This window comes from Drosophila albomicans, chromosome 3 (assembly GCF_009650485.2).
Source record: "Drosophila albomicans strain 15112-1751.03 chromosome 3, ASM965048v2, whole genome shotgun sequence".
In the NCBI taxonomy this organism is placed as follows: Eukaryota; Metazoa; Arthropoda; class Insecta; order Diptera; family Drosophilidae; genus Drosophila; species Drosophila albomicans.
In genome coordinates this window covers 1,493,407-1,510,272 of record NC_047629.2, presented here as the reverse complement: position 1 = coordinate 1,510,272, position 16,866 = coordinate 1,493,407, and the positions used below count along the sequence as shown (strand labels likewise).

The 16,866-nt window shown below is 37.0% G+C and overlaps 2 protein-coding genes across 4 annotated transcripts; one reads left to right on the top strand and one right to left on the bottom strand.

The window, feature by feature from the left end:
* Window positions 1-9,336: 9,336 nt before the first annotated feature.
* LOC117568320 (facilitated trehalose transporter Tret1-2 homolog) lies at window positions 9,337-11,034 on the bottom strand. 3 transcript variants are annotated; one of them, XM_034248898.2, is made up of 4 exons: window positions 10,913-11,034; window positions 9,952-10,857; window positions 9,612-9,897; window positions 9,337-9,468 (listed from the first exon to the last, which is right to left on the bottom strand). In XM_034248898.2, the coding sequence occupies exons 1-4, from the start codon at window positions 10,955-10,957 to the stop codon at window positions 9,401-9,403; spliced, it is 1,305 nt and encodes a 434-aa protein (XP_034104789.1). In that variant the 5' UTR covers window positions 10,958-11,034; the 3' UTR covers window positions 9,337-9,400. The 3 variants fall into 3 exon arrangements, with proteins under 3 accessions (XP_034104789.1, XP_051861010.1, XP_034104787.1); XM_052005050.1 differs by having other exon boundaries at window positions 9,337-9,546; window positions 9,612-9,825; XM_034248896.2 differs by having other exon boundaries at window positions 9,337-9,546; window positions 10,913-11,032.
* Window positions 11,035-14,725: 3,691 nt separating this feature from the next.
* On the top strand, window positions 14,726-16,343 carry LOC117568437 (glycerol-3-phosphate dehydrogenase [NAD(+)], cytoplasmic). Its single transcript, XM_034249101.2, has 7 exons — window positions 14,726-15,020; window positions 15,074-15,280; window positions 15,342-15,530; window positions 15,587-15,770; window positions 15,829-15,982; window positions 16,045-16,137; window positions 16,192-16,343. The coding sequence occupies exons 1-7, from the start codon at window positions 14,802-14,804 to the stop codon at window positions 16,220-16,222; spliced, it is 1,077 nt and encodes a 358-aa protein (XP_034104992.1). The 5' UTR covers window positions 14,726-14,801; the 3' UTR covers window positions 16,223-16,343.
* Window positions 16,344-16,866: the final 523 nt, after the last annotated feature.

The window sequence follows — 16,866 nt, the reverse complement described above, 5'->3', positions numbered from 1 at the left end:
CTACTGACATTGTTTTAACTAAAAAGTGAATGATGCCCGAAGCAAAGACTCCTGTGTGTTTTCAAGCATTTCACAGAAATAGTTAACGTTTCTAAGACCTTCTGAGAGAGAATAAGCAAAAACGTCAACAGAATGCAGACTGAACAGGACATGCTTTTAATTAGACACCGAAAAGCTTGGCATGTATTCGGTCTGGGACAAAATGAAAAGGCGCTCAGCTGGAGATTCAACTAATTGTAGTAGGTTGTATGTCCCCAGCCTGGGTCTAAGCCCTAAGCCTGTTGGCTCCGAGGAGTCAAAACATCATCGTTAGTCTCCTCATACATTCTTGGCTCAAATATGCAATTACCAAGTGACGAATAATATGTTTTTGTCAGAGGACAAATACATATACAAGAGTATATAGATATTTATTTTTCTTTATTTGTATGGACGCTGGCTCTCTTTCTGTGACGTCAAAAATTAGCCAGATATATAATTCAGGTTTTTGGTGCCACAGAGCGGATAAAAAAATAAACAAAATTGCAACATTTTTGCGGCTAATGGTGAGAATATTATTCGCTTTCTGGACATCACCATCACCATGGGCAACGTCTTTTATCATTAGGTTAATTGCTTATGTACATACATTTTGCGGGTAACTGACTTTTGCGTATAATCAAAGCCGTGTTGACATTGGCGTCTACTCAGTTCGCTCATAACGAGGAACGTAACTTTTGGGCCAATTAATTTGTGACAAGGTTTCTTTTGCATCGTGTGTTTGTGACATATTTTTCGTGTCTCTTATTTAATTTTGTTCGGTTATGACCATAAACACACAAAATCAAATGTCACCGACAGAATAATAATTTGATACCCGAAATGTTATTAGCAAATCAAGTTACAGTAGCATGAATAGTAATTGCAAATACTCGTAGTTAGTCGAAGACTTTTAAATGCACAGGCGGAGTACAATGTTAATTCAAAATAAGCTCTGGAAACCTCTGGAGTGTCTTTACCTTACTTGGAACACAGGTGCATATCATGGTTTAGTTGTAAATTTATGACCGTGTGAACAATAAATTAAAAACTTTTATTTCGCAGTACTGTTGGAAATATAATGTGCTTAACTCGAATGTTTTTGGGCCGTGTACATTTACCGTATGCTATTTATAGTCTGACTGTGCTGTTGACAAGTTCTAAGTCAAGGTTCTGCAGTCAAGCAAATTAATTGAAAAGTTTTAAATTTCAGAAGTGGCGGGCATATTTAAGGCAATTACACTTGCCGTTAACAAACCAGGACAACAAGGCACAATGGCGGCCATTTTCGCACACACGCCGGAAGACATTAACACACAAATGGCAGACAATGCGTTCTCTGAAACATTTTCTCTCGCTCTCTACCCTCGCTCTGGTCACCTCCCCTGCATTTGTGGGCTGTTATCATTAAGTTAATTATATGTTTGCGGGTGCCAAGAGGTAATTACAGCTCGGATTTCGGGCTTTTCAGATGTCGATGATGATGTCCACGAATGACTTGGGGTCGGCCATAGTCAAGTTGTAATTAATTTGAAAGCAAACATTGCAAAGCGCCCTCTGATGTGGTTTGGTTTCCTCATTCGACTTTATGGTTTTCCACTGTAAATCTCAAATATACAACACATACAAACATACACACATAAAATGGAAGAGTGCTAGTTTCTCCTTTGAAAAGTTATTAGAGATACCCGGCAGATGGACCTGGCAACAGGCCAAAATTATTCCTTATCATACTGCAGATGTTTATAAATTATTCAGAGCTGGCTCTTAAACTCTTCTCTGAAACTGTCAAAAAATTGTCTTTAGCCAACAGTTTGCCTGGTCGGTTGAGTCTTTAGGCGGGTTTTTGGCCAAACTAAGTGCTAACTTTACTCTTAGCACATTTAATTAAAAAGCGTAAAAAATGCTAGTTGAACAATCCATTAAAACTGACCAAATGAGTTTGATGCAACTTTTCATCTAATTTTTGTAACGTTGCGGAATTTCGTTCATGCCATTTTTCGTCTCTCGTTTTTGTTTCTTTTCTTTTTTTTTTTTGTAAATTGTTTGCAAATCTGCTTGAGATTTTCCAGAGTTGGCAAAGCTTTTTGAAACTTTATTTTTTTTTGCTCTTTTACTGCCAAATGTTCGGGATTTTCGTGTTTTTATTTGAATAGTTTGACGAAAGTTTTTAATAAGCTTAAGTTAATTTTTTCTGTTTCTCTCATCAATAGGGGTATAATAACTTGGATGTGAACGAGAATACTCGAAATGTGCCACATATGTGTGTCAAAGTAAAAGTAAAATAGTGTTTTCGTCTATATATGTATATATATAGATGTTTTTGCATAACAAACGAGCTTATTGTTGTTAGTCTCTTTTGCATCTGGCTTTGAATAATTAAGTATACGCAAAGCAAAGCTTAAAGGCTCACCAAATAATTCATAGTTGGACAGAGGATGACTTTAATTTGCATCTTCTGCCTGGACGAAGAATTTGACAGACGAACCTATGCGTAGATTTATGTACCGGTCATGTCGATTACTGAGCCATAAATCTTTGCCATTTGGCTGCGGTCAGCAACAGCAATAGCAACAGCATCTGCTGGAGCCGAAACTCAACTAAGACATACATATGTTGGTCAGTTGGTCACTCGGTTGCTTCGCTGAACTGTAATCTGGTTTGGATTCGCATTATGTTCTCATGGCCGCATTTTGTTGTGTTAACCTAAAATGTATCTTTCGTTGACATCGGACTTAACGCTTCTGGCCTTCGCCTGGGCATTTCTGATGCCATTATTACACCATTAACGGCTTAACTCATTTTAAATGTGACGTTCACTGAGCGAAATATAAATATGAAAAACAACTTAAAGCAAGCTAAATAAAAGGGAAGAAAAAAACTCATGCCTTGACTCCTAATTCAGAAAGTTTTTCGCTCGCTGAACTTTAACCTGCCGCAGGTGTTAAAAATGATTTGCAAAATGTAAAAGTTTTTGTTATAAATTCAGCACTGAAAATGTCAAAGAACTTAAAATTGCTCAAGTTTATTGTAGTGAAATATGCGCAAAGTTGAATAAATTTGCGAATCGCAAAGCAAATAAATTCTCATGTAACTATATGCTTCTACTTACACTTCAGGTTCTCTCTCCTATGGTATTGTGTTGTATTGGGTTTCGTTTCATTGCCACCTGCTGCTGATATTGCATTTCTGCAAATTGCAATATAAACATAATGGAATTCAAACAAACTTGGCAAGTGCACAGCAATTGCAGCTAAGTAATAGAAATGAACGACGTTTTGTATGAAATCCAAAAATAAAGATTACCATGCAAAAACCCCTTGAGAACATATTCTGCAAAATGTAAATGAAAACCACTTTAGGACTTAAGCTGTTCATAAAAACAGCTTCAAAGCAATAAATATGCTGCCTACGCAACGATGAAGTCTAATGTCAAAAATAGAAAGATACTTGAGTAATTACGAGTAGGTAAGAGTGAGGTTTTCCCTTTGAATGCTAAAAAATGTCAAGGTCACAGGACGACAAGCGGATTTTGCATCCAACATGTAAATAATATACTTGTGACTCGCCTTGAATCTTCAATATGTCGCAAAAACAAAGCTCAAGCTATCAAAATATTTACTCTACACACACTCATACGAAAACAAACAGCTTTTGTCAGCAAGTCATGTGACACCTGCATTTGCTGTCGTCTCCCGCCGCGCGGCATGCAGGTGCTTTGTCATAAATCTTATCACTGGGCATGCGAATGTGTGAACGCCGCAGACCGCCAGCTAAATTTAGTGCAAAAATATTTAAAAGTCTATTTGTTAGTGTGTGAGTGTGGTGGTGTGCGGGCAGTGTTCGTGTGAGCTATTACCTCAGTGTGTGCCGTTGTAAATGATCAAGACAAAGAAATACTCGTATGCAAAACAAACAAGTAAAACGAACATGAAGAGAACAAACAAGCACGAAAAAATGAAACCTAAAAACCGCTCTCCAAAACTAAATACACACATGTGAGAGATGATTGCCTGTTCTAGGTGTGTGTGTGTGTGCCTGTCCCGGTGTGTGTATGTGAAAGTGTTGGTGTGCATGTGTACGTTGTGTGTGTGAGTTTGGCATGAAATGACAGTGCGAAGAGGCACCTGAGCGACGCGAAATTCATAAAGGAAAGAACACAACAAAAAAGGCAAAGAAAAATATTTGCTATTTGCTTTTTGGTGAAGTTTTAATACACTAACAGACTTATTAGATTATGTCTCATAAATTGAAATTTCTGTCTAAATATTGTTTAAATATTTAATTTTTGTGCGAAATATAAGCAAGTTAAAAAAAAATGTAAAGGCTTGCTTAAATAATATGCAAATGTCGAATTACATTTTTTTAGAGTATTGACATTAGAAGACAAAAGAAAACTTCTAACTTTAAAAAAACAGGTCAATTGAGGATAACCAAGTAAAGAAATTTCTATCAGCAGTTGCCGTTTAAATTAGATAAACAAAAATGCGCTATAAATAACTTTTAAAAAATTTTAATTAATTTAATTTAAGTTATAATAAAATTTTAGATATGTATGTATGTGTATAGAATATTCATAAATTAATTAATTAACTTATTGTCATAAATTAACTTACTTACAAAAAAATGTATTATTTCAGCTTAAGTTAAAGCAACTAATTTTAATATAATAAAATATAGAACAGGGCAAATATGAAAGGTTTTTCAGCAATACATTGTGCATTTCACAAATTTCTACTGTTAATTTAACAATGCGTCTTCAAAAATATTTAAGAGTAGCATTTAACTTATTTTAGGCTGTAAAATTAAATTAATAAAACAACAATAAATTTTGAAAATCATTCACTTTTTTAAGTGAAATAAAAAAGTGTTGATTAGTTTAAAAGTTGTTAGTGTTAACCAACCAATGTGGTCGTTGAGTCTGTTATGCTTTAGGAAGATTTTCGTCAGGAGGAGTTCATTGAGAACTAGCTCACAACTTTGATAGCGGCGATCTACATTGTGTGTGTTTAAAAACGCGTTCAATGCTTGTCAGGATGCGGACAGGCGCGTGTTGAGATGTGTGCATATATTTGAATGAGAAGCGTATGCCCTTTCAGGTCAAAGAACACACAAAAAAAAAGAGAAAAAAGAAATGGGCTGCAAACATATGCAAGGCACGTTTCGGAATTATGTGCCGCGACCAGAACTCTGAACACAAGCACACATGCCACAACCAGGCAACTCACTCACATCAGAGAACGGAGCAGTACAACACAACAACACATCACAAAATAAATAAAATATCCGACAAGCGCATTCACCATGTACACATACAACAATAAGTTCAGGGTATTTCATCAGAAGCGTCACAAAAACCCGTTGAAAATATCTTTAGCGTTGAAAAAGCTCGCGCGAGGCACGTTGAAATTGTAGTGGGCACGCCCACTCCTGCTAATCATCACCTGCCTTCCACCCCCTTCCTCCCGCGAAACGACACGGAAATTGTGCGCCGATTAAATTGGCAATCAACTCAAACGCAAAAGCTGCGTGAAAAATGTCACAGTCTGTTGATTCTGAAACGCACGATGCCTCCATGGAAATGGGGTCTATGCTCATCATAAGCAAGGCCAACCCATCTCTATGAAGCCTGTGTACGAATTCCACTCTCGGTTATGCGTACTCATTACTCAACGGGTTAAACGGAATAATTACGAGTTCATGGAAAGCTAACAGTTATGATCATGACGTCTGTTAACTACGGAATGAAGGTTATAGAACATTTTTTTGTTTTAAATTTTTGTTTAATATTTTTAAAAAGGTATTTTTAATAGTTTTGCTGAAGACATGCATCCAAATTCTAAGCGGGATGCTTAAAAATATTAATTCATACAAAATTAAAATCAATTTAAACGCCTTTAGTCGAGAAATATTGACTGCAAGGCTTACAAATTATATACAAATTATTTAATATAAGAGTGTTTAACACTTTTTATATTTTGCATTAAATTTCAACTAAAATGTTTCTTAGAGCTTAAACTGATAGTTCACTAATGAAGAGGTAAGACAGCTAGCTTTAAAAGGGTGATAGAATCGCGCTTAAAAATATTCAATTAGTATTCATAGAGATTTCAGCCCAACAACAGGTTAACGATATTTATCGATTATTGAATTCTTCCCAAACAAAGATTTTCTCGTCATCTTTTAAATACTGCTCATAAGTTTGATGCAAAGCTAAAATATGATAAACATATTCTGTCTGCTGTAAATAGGGCCATGGGTGTGTTGAGATTTATAAAACGCTGGTTGAAAGAGTTCAACGATCCCTTTATTAACAAAACTTTGTACGTCTCACTGGTTCGTCCTATCTCTTGTCTGGAATCCCCAGTATAGGGTTTAACAAGATAGGATTGAGTCGGTGCAGAAACAATTCTTGTTACTTGCTCTTCGTAGTTTAAATTGGAATCCTAATATTAGATTACCACCTTTTCGCAGTAGACTTTTATTACTAAACCTTCATTCTCTTTCTGATCGTAGAACTATGCAAGGTGCTGTGATCACTAGGAATTTTCTTCCTCTTCTCATTTCTCGTAGAACTACTAACTTTGCTTGCCATAATCCCTTCCGTATTCTATGTGCGACTTATAATAATCTTAACGTAGTTTGCTCTAGTAAATCTATTCCTCCGCTCAAAGCCTTAATCGAGTATTTAATTGTTTTGAATCTTCTTATACATATATCCTAACATATTTTAAGTTAACTTAATTAGCTGACCAGTGTCTTTAAATATTTACTCGCGGTTTTCGATTAATGCATGCTGTTCACAAATTTATTTTGTTTTGTCCGCGCGTCAACAAGCCCGTGCTTGGTATCGCTAGGCCACTTGACGGTACTGCCGTTAGTACGTCAACGTCCAAATAATATTAATTTTGAAAGTTATCTTATAACATACAATTTATCGCAGTAACTAAATAATTATTTTAATTTTCACTTTGATTCTTGCAAGCAAACAGACTTCCGAAATAAAAAAGCAACAAAAATTACTTATATAGTACATCATATGGAGAAAGAAGAATAGTATTAATTAATGCTATTCCAAAAAGAGTTAGCATCTTGATTGAGACTTTATGTTATGTTTTAGACTCTGATAAAGAAGAATATTTTCTGTTTATCCAATTAAAATATTCAATCGACAGTTAGCCTGTGATGACGCACAAGTAAAACACTCATGAAAATAACATCTTCACACTTTGTTAGTCGGTTTTCCACCGTAGATGCGCACTTTGATTGCTGTTGACCTCGCCAGCAGCCTGAGATAAAACCACATTCCGATGAAGATAGACAGAAAAATATGCAAACAAGAAGATGCTTGGGGTTTGAGTAGTTTGGTTAGGGAATGTCCTGTCTTTAGGGTATATATTTTAATTACCATTTAGCCGAAAGCGAAGACGAATAAGAAGCAGTAAAGAGAACTGCAGACAAGTCTCGTTTGTACTTGGGGATGCTCTGATAAGTACACAATTGGATGACAACAAAAGCGAAAAGAAAATAAAAAACCAAAAATAAAATCAAAAGCCAACGACACAACAAAATGTTAAGAATACTGTCTGACTTTCTAATTTTGGTTGGCGAGACATGACAACAAATGTAGTCCACGATTAAAGCATTCTCAATTGGGCGGCCTCAATTTGAACCAGTGCAGTCAATCGATACGGCTGGAACATAAAAGTTTTCGCAGTTGAGGCGCTTCTCTGGCATTTGTTTATGCTTTGAACTTCTCCAATTAAAAGTAAATATTGTGAGTAGTTTATCTTGATATTATTCAATGCCAGCCCAGCCATGCTGTGGGAATCTTTTCGCTGCAGCCAGAGTTCAAAAGTATGCAATGAGGGTGAAGAAAATTGCTTCCTTAGTTCTTTAGTAGACCACAGCTAGTGCTTTGTATATCGTGTACGTATCTGATTTCTACTTGAATTCAGCTACGCAGTCTCTAACTTTTGTCAAACTTTCTTTGTCGCGTAATTTAATGCCATTTATAGAAGACGTGGCCAAAACTTGCACGATATCTTAGGGCAACCGGCTCGTACATAAATGGCCAAAGCAAACAACACAATGTGTTCCGCAAGTTTCGTAGCAGCGAGCTGCTGTTCGTAAATGGCTTAATCAGCAAACTAAACATAGTTTGTAAGGCTGCGAGCTAAGGCTTGTAAATGCCTAAATCAGGCAAACAAATATATTCCGCAATTGCCGTAGCTGCGATATACGGCTGGGAAAAGCTCAAAGGAGCAAACAAAATATAGCTTGCAAGTGTCGTATCAGCGAGCTTTTGCCAGTTACAACCACGACCTATTAACAAATTTATCATTGCAGGAGCACTCCACTCTCGGGTGTTAGACCTACATTACATTTTGTCTGAAGTTTAGCTGGCGTCAGCGCTTAAAATAAGTCATAAAGTGCCAAGTGGTCTCTGGCACAGTGCCACATATTAGTATGTAACCTCCTTGCTCTTCCATCATTACTCAAAATGAACCAAATCGGCACGAGAACACACATTTGTCCAGTTTTCTATTTCGGTTTTATTGAACGTAATATTCTTGAATTATGATTCTAGTTTCCGCCTTTTTTCTCTTCGTTTCTCTGTCCTTTGCAAGAACATAGACAAAATCACGTTCTGGCATACAAACTGCTGGCATAATTTTATTTACGATTTAACTTTGTAATACAAAACATCATCCTCTGCCTCCTCTGTTTCTCTCACTCTACCCTGCTTCGAAAGTCTTTGAAGCAACTTGGCGAGTTTAATGCGTGTGCTTAGTTCCGGCGCTGGGACTCGCTCTGCAAAATGCCAAGAGAAGGTGGCAAGTTTTATTAGCCCTAAATGTAATAAAATGCAAACATTGGAGCAGGGAAAGAATTGCAAGGGCAATAAAGACTGTAGCAAATATTGCAAAAAAAGCTGCGGAATGTAAGAGAAAAAAACTCAAAAGAAAATCATAAAAGTCCGTGGCAAGTTTATGTGTGGATCGTTCAGCTGGTTTCTCAGCCGGAGGCAACTGTGGTAAATGTTAAACTGAAACTGCTAATGTTAAGTTTTCTTTATGTGTTAAGCAAAAAAATAAAAACTGAAATTAATGCGCGCGCTTTGTGAGGCGAACAGATGTGAGAATTCCATTCTGCACCATTCATACATATGTTATAGCATTTTAAGGGGCGTTCTAGTCGCCGCAATGTGCTTGTTAATTAGATTAGCAAATTATATTTAAATATATTTAAATGACACTAATCACATATTTATAATTTCATTAGTCGAAAATAATGCAAAAAACTGGAAGAAAAGTATTAGCAGTATTTACAAAATGTCTCTTTACTTTAAAAATGTAGATTAATTTAATATAAAACATCTTTATTTGCCAGATCCTCCAGTTAGCTCTTCTTCGATTTGTTCAAGTGATTTGTTCTTCGTTTCCGGCACTATAAATATAACAAAGACTAGTGCAATTATACAAACAGCACAAAAAAAAACAAATGCCCCATGTGCTCCAACAAGATCTTTTAAGTGTGAATAGAAAAAATAAGGTGGTAATTATATTAATTAAAACTCATTCTTGACTAACCAATCAAATCCTGAAAGGTTTTAGTCACAATAAAAGTGAATCCCCAATTGCAGCCGACTACCAAAGACGCAGCTGGTGCACGGATACGGGACGGCAGGATCTCGCCCATCATAAGCCAAGGAATAGGACCAAAGCCCATTGAGAAACCGAGCACATAGATCACAAGGCATACCAATGGCACCCAACCAACGCCGTCAAGATTCATTTCTCTCGACTTGCAATAGAAAAATGCGGAGAGCACAAATAAGGTTATAATCATAGACAACGCAGATATGATGAGCAAAACCTGAAAATATAATGAAAGTATTCTCTTAATAGCTATATAGTTTGCATTGCTCACCTTGCGACCTGCGTGATCTATGTTAAATATTGCCAATAGAGAAGCCATAAAATTAACAGTTCCCACAATGATGGTGCTCAGATAACTGTCGACACTAGAATCTGACATATTAAAGATCATGACTGTATAAAAAATTACTGCACTGATCCCGCTGAGCTGTTGGAAAATCATCAGCGCTACTGCTATAGAAACCGGTTTAAAATACTTTTTCTGAAATATGTCCTTGCATGTATTTGATCCTTCTGCTTCGTCGGCTAGCCGTTTTGTCATTTCTTTGAATTCATCCGCAACATTGGTGTTCTTGCGCCGTAGTCGAGTCAGAGCGGACTCGGCCTTCTCCGGTTTTCCTTTTGTAAGATACCAACGCGGACTTTCGGGTACAAAAAACAACAGCACTAGGAAAGGTATACAAAGTAAGCCGGATATTATGGCAAGCGGTGACCAATTCGCAAAGTATCCTATGATGAAACACGAAAGCATGCCGAAATTTCCAATCAGTGTCGGCATGAGTCCCAGAATGCCACGAATCAACGGGTGAATGGCTTCACTCAAATAAACTGGCAATGCTAAAGAAGCCACGCCAACAGCAAATCCGCTTAGACCACGGCCAACGAGCACCATCGCAACTGAGGACGCGAAGGCGATCAGCGTCCAGCCAATGAAGAATGGTACAAATGACAGCATCGCTGTCATCTTTCTGCCCACATACATGATCAATGGGCCACCTAAAATGCCACCTACTAGTCCTGCCAGTGGCATAATGCCACCCACCCAGGAGGCCTCTTGCGTCGACACCGAAAAACTTGTCACATTTTTATTCGTCATCGAAGGGAGAGCCGGCGATGTGTAGGCTGCAGCATTGCCAATGCTGAAAGCGCACATGGACAAACCAAAAGCGGCTACAATCTGCTTCGAAGATCAACTAACGATCAGTTTATATGCAAGTCTACAAAGCACTCACCTGTGTCAGGGACAGGACTGATAATTTTTCAGACTTGTCTGACATTCCAAACAAATAGAACTCGAATATAATAATAGTCAAAATGCATAAAACAATTGAATTTCAAATAAAAATCATTACAAATGTTGATACATAAATCAAAGGTGGAATGTAAAAGTTACTTTTCATATTCCAATCTGAGTATTTTATATCAATAAAATAAAATTAGTCCTAGAGCGGAGCATTTAATGTTGTTAATAATGTTATTAATAATCTGACAGATTTCGCTTTAAATTTCGAGATAGTGTCGCTTGAATTTACTTGAATTGTTTTCTCAATCAAATTGAAGAGGCAATGATATTAATGGTGTTGAAAAGCTTATCAAATGCACGAATCCGATGTATATTTTAAATACGCAGCATCGGCAGGCTGCAATTTTATACAGCAATAAAATCACATCGTAAACCAACACATCATATAGACTTTAAAAATTATGTTTTCTTTTTATTATTATTTTATATGGTGCGAGGGTAGGGAGGAAGCTAAGGGTCAACCAGGTTCTGTTGTTACTATACGGTAAAGCGAATTGAAATATTTGATGTAGTAAAAATGTAAGAATGCTTATGTTCTTATAATATACCAAAGAAATATTGCTGAAATATATCCAAGACTATATTTTGTATATCAATATATAATTACGATCAAAATATACCACAGGGTCAAATTGTCAGATTATTAATTTGGTATATTTTATGAATAAGGATCAAGTAGGATCTGTTATTACCATACGAAAAACAGAATGGAAATATTTTATTTATTAAAAATATAAGGAAGTTATTGTTTTAAAATTATACCATATTAATATACCGAATAAATACTAAAATATATCAAAGTTTATATTTCGATTATCGATTTAGAATTACGTTCAAAATATACCATAGAGTATAAAATATACCAGATTATCAACCAAAATAACTGAGATCCGAATTTATAGCCATGTTTATAAGGTCACACTACCCTGCAGTTCTGAGCGCTAGTTCGTTACTGGTGAAATAAGCGCTTACCAGGAGCCAGTCACTACTTACAAAGTGGCGTCTACCCATGCATTTCTTAATTTCCGTTTTTGTATGAAATGTCCGCAAATAGGGTCAATCGCCACCGCCTCGATTACCACGAACTAGTGAAATAGTGCAACATATTAGGGTCAGTAAAATAAGTGCTTACATTAGACCCCATGGAACGGCCGGTAAAATAAGTGCTTACATGGGACCCCATGGAACGGCCGGTAAAATACGTGCTTACATGGGACCCCATGGAAGGGTCAGTAAAATAAGTGCTTACATCGGACCCCATGGAGGGGTCGGCCATTATAAATTAAAAAAAAAATTTACAATTTTAATTACAGTTTTTATTTAATTTTAATTTTTCTTTATTTTAATAAGTCGGATACTTTTATTACTTTAAGGCAACTTGAGTTTTAAAATATCGTTTTTTTTTTTTTTTTTTTGAGCTGCAAGGCCTTTCTCAACTGGTCCTCAGTTATTGAATCTGGAAATAAAGGATTAAAAAGTCTTAATAGATTAAAGTGGATAATGATTTTTAAATAATTATCTTTTAAAATACTCACCGATCATAACACCAAAGAAATTGTCTTCTTTTTTAGGCCGCATTCCCCTGTCATTATTTCCATAACGTAGATTTTCTGTCATAATTTCCACTTCCTCTCTTCTTTAGGCACATTGTCGCTTTCCACTGTAGAACTATGCATTATACTAACTGCTTGATATTCTTTTATTATCTGTTTATTTATATATTTTACACGTTAAACATATAATGCAAACATAAATTATTTTTTAAGTAACTCACCTAATAATTGATCGCGGATCCGCTTTGCACTTCTCAACTCAAATGCTTGCAATAATTTCATCATCTAGGAAACACAGCTGCGTTTGAGTAAAAGAGTAGCACAAAATAAAACAAAGACGCGTAAACAAACAGCGATGTAAAGCATAATCGAAGTTTTCTCTTTAAACTTGTGTATACTTTTTCCACAAAATAACAAAAACAAAAGCGATGCTTGCCGTTATTTTGTACTTATGCTTTAATGCGCATATATTTATTAACTAGGTGGTTCGACGTTCGATTACTATAGGGTTAATCTAGTAAGTACCCAGGTAGTGATCGACGATGTAAGCACTTATCTGGGGCCAATCGCAAACTCGAGTCGACTCGGTGGTTCGACGTTCGATTACTATAGGGTCACTTTAGTAAGTACCCATGTAGTGATCGGCGAGGTAAGCACTTACCCAGGGCAATCGACACCTCCAGTTCTGCAGGGTAGTTCCCAGATCAGTATACACAACAAGGTCGGAAAGTATTCACGTTCGAATATTTCGTTTAACTCCGTAGCGTGAATACTTTTTCACGCGGAATTTTTGCTGAGAATGGATCCTATGTTATTTCGTAGATTAGTTAATCAATTTGTTATTTAAACTGGCATATATTATGAGCGTGGTCGTATCTCGTTTCAATTTTAAAGTGTTGCCAGTCACAGTCATTGAGTCAGTCGCATAGGTTGGCACGCCCAATTTACTGCAGTAACCGCCTACATAGACGGCAGCGTTGGCATTGTTTTCTCAGTTCGTTTGGTCTTTGCCTGCGCCAACTCATTAAAAATTCCATTTTCATTTCGCCCATCATCCATTTTGATTTCATACTCGAGTGGATGGCGTTGGGCGGTGGATTGTGGGCGTTCGTCGTGTCTGCAATTCGTTGCTTTCTGCAGTGCAGTCGACGTCGCTGTCGGTGCACAATTTCAAAGTGTTTACTCTACTTTCTTGCACATTGATTTTGGTGGGAAAAAACTTTCACTTTGGCTTTCGGCCTTTTGCATTTTAACGCTGGCAATTTAATATTTTATTTATTCTGTTGCCATCTTTCGCAGCATCCAGGCCATAAATGAGTAAGCACTTGTGCACCGAACTTTAAACGGGAGCGTAATTAAAAAAATAAATATGAATACGAGTGCGCTTACCTATGCGAATGTCGTTGTGGATGTGAATTGGAATTGGAATGCGATACGTCCACGTATACGTATACGTAATACGTAATTCGAAATGTGAAATGTGAAATACAACTTCATATTTTACGCCGTAAATATTATTGAATGGATATCCAATGAAATCCCATACCTATGTACATGTGTCCAGAATAAAACTTTGGTCTTCGGACAGACCAGCGAACTGACCACAGTTAATTATTTGCCAGCCAGTTTGGCGAACGTGACGTATGCGTAATTTTTCACCCATCGCATTGCTTATCTGGCCTCAGAGGGGTAAACTGCGGGTGTATGTGTGTGTGAATACAGACATAAAAGTAGCTGTAAGTGTGTAAGTCGGTATTGTGTGCATTCGCTGATGAATTATTTGCCCAGCACTCAATCAATAAGCGTATGTGCACAACTGTGGCTGTAGCTGTGTCTGTGTGCAATGTGCTTGTGTGTGAGTTCTTGGCACACTGACTGAATCGCATTATAAACATATGTAAATATGTATAAATAAGTATACAATTTACGTTATCATCGTTGGGCATGCCTTAATAAGTTACATATTCAGCTCACAATAAACCATTCGGCTTGACCTTTGGAAATCGCGAAGAATGTAATCAAACGAAATAGAATATTGAAATGAAAATTTTGGGTACATCTATTACATTTTTAATATTCGCTAGTCGCATGGACTTATAACTTTTTTGTATTTTTATATTCCGCACTGATTTGCTTTTATTCAAAATGGTTAGCTGGTCGAGTAGACTCGACTGCAGCTTCCTTACTTGTTTGATTCACAGTTCGGAATGTAGAAAGTTGTCAATTCAATAAGTTTGTAGACATTATTTTTAAAATTCTGAACAAATGGATCTCTTAAATGTCTGCATAATTGGGTCGGGCAATTGGGCCACCACTATAGCTCGAGTCGTGGCTATTAATGCCGTCAATTCCCAGTTTATGGAAGACAAGGTGAATATGTACGTTTACGAAGAGATTATCGACGGCCGTAAGCTTACAGAGATTATTAACACGACGCATGTTAATGTCAAATATATGCCGGACTATGTGTTGCCCCCGAATGTGGTAAGTTTATCCCCAGTTGCGTCGTCTCGTCACTTCTAAGAAGGACTTTGAAGGTTGCCTACGATGATGTTGTGACCACTGCGCGAGATGCCGATATTATAATATTTGCAATACCACCAACCTTTGTGAGCAGCTGCTGTAAGACTCTGCTAGGCAAAATTAAGCCCATGGCGCACGGAGTCTCTCTCATTAAAGGTTTTGAGCGAAACGATGACGGACACATTGCGCTGATATCTCATCTCATAATGCGGCAATTGAAGGTTCGGTTAAAGATGTTTTTGGCCCTCGTCTTACATTCAATTTAATTCTATTTCTGCTTAGATTCCTTGCTCAGTTTTGGTGGGCTGCAATTTGGCTCATGAAATCGCAAACAACAATTTCGCCGAGGGCACGATCGGTTGTCGGGATCAGAAATACATGCGGATACTATCAGATCTCTTCAAGTCGGATACTTTTCGTGTGGTTGTCACCGATGATGCAGACTGCGTGGAAATCTGCTCCACTTTAAGGGTATGATAATTATTGGATTAAGATTTTTATTCCTCTGTTAATTTATGGTTTAACAGAACATTATAGCTTTTGGAGCTGGACTTGCGGATGGACTGGAGTTCAATGAGAACACCAAGGCCGGTATTATTAGACGAGGATTCCTTGAAACTCTGCAATTTGTAGACGTCTTCTATCCAGGAAGTCGGTTAGCTACTTTCTTTGAGGCGTGTGGAATATCCGACCTTGTTACCAGTTGCTATGGTAGACTTTTTCTTAAAATATAAATTTTTTAATTAATGATTGCGCCTTCTTTGTGTAGCGAATCGCAATCGCAAACTTGCCGAAGCGTTTGTCAAGACAGGTCGGCCGCTGAGTGAGCTGGAGCACGTCCTTATACCAGGACACGAGCCCTTGGGACCTGTAACCTCTGAATTGATTAATTTAATGTTAAAGAAAAAAGGCCTCGAAGAGAAGTTGCTTAATATTTATATTTTTGTTTATAATTAATCATTAATTTTAATCATACTTCATGCAGATTTCCACTCTTCACCACAATCTATCGCATATGCACTGGCGCTTATCCCCTAACCCGTTTGGTGGAAACTTTGCGATTTGCTCGAGAAGATATGTAAGTTATAGTAAAATTGGAATAAAATCCTAACTTCATGCTATCAACTTTCAGCTATCATCCCAACCATATTTTCCAACTGTAGAAATACTAATTTTATTTATCCAAAAAATTCCGTGTCTTTGAATTTGTTGATAAATGCAATCCGGATTATTGTAAAATTTATAGTAAAGTCATAAAAGTAAACAAATATATTAAAGCTGAAGAAGTGTAATAGAAGTCTTTATAATAATAGTTCGCTAGAGATAGATTTATGGGCATATTTAGTGCAATTGCTGTGATATTTTGCATGTGCCAACGAACTGACAAATAGGTACGAGTATTTTCAAATACGAAAGCAGGATACTAGTCCCGATACGAGTATTCAAACAAAAGCTCTGCACATTTTATTGTTATGCGTCTTTTCTTTGGAGTTCGAGTGTTCCTAGCGGAAAGTGCACTCCATTGAATGCACTGGCGCTCGAAGCACTTGCCGGGAATTGTGACTACAAGTACAGAACAACAGCGGAAATCACTTCACTCATAAATGGGTAAAGCAAAATGGATAAAAGGCAAAAAGCAAAATGCGAAATGCAAAATGCATATAAGAAAGGAAGAAAACGAAACAAAACCACATGGCCATTGTTTCCCAACTATGTATCGAATAGTTTTCGGAATGTGGTTTGGGTTGCGTTCTTCGAAATTGCAATTGGAGGGAAATGGGAGCAGCTGTGCTCTACAGCTAAGGGC

Bases quoted from the DNA above. Each gene is read 5' to 3' on its own strand.
- LOC117568320 (XM_034248896.2), bottom strand. From the start codon at position 10,957: ATGTCAGACAAGTCTGAAAAATTATCAGTCCTGTCCCTGACACAG. The intron at 9,898-9,951 runs GTGAGCAATGCA...TTATATTTTCAG, and splicing joins TAGATCACGCAGGTCGCAAG to GTTTTGCTCATCATATCTGC. The intron at 9,547-9,611 runs GTTAGTCAAGAA...CACACTTAAAAG, and splicing joins AACCTTTCAGGATTTGATTG to ATCTTGTTGGAGCACATGGG.
- LOC117568437 (XM_034249101.2), top strand. From the start codon at position 14,802: ATGGATCTCTTAAATGTCTGCATAATTGGGTCGGGCAATTGGGCCACC. The intron at 15,983-16,044 runs GTTGCTTAATAT...TACTTCATGCAG, and splicing joins AAAAAAGGCCTCGAAGAGAA to ATTTCCACTCTTCACCACAA. The intron at 16,138-16,191 runs GTAAGTTATAGT...ATCAACTTTCAG, and splicing joins CGATTTGCTCGAGAAGATAT to CTATCATCCCAACCATATTT.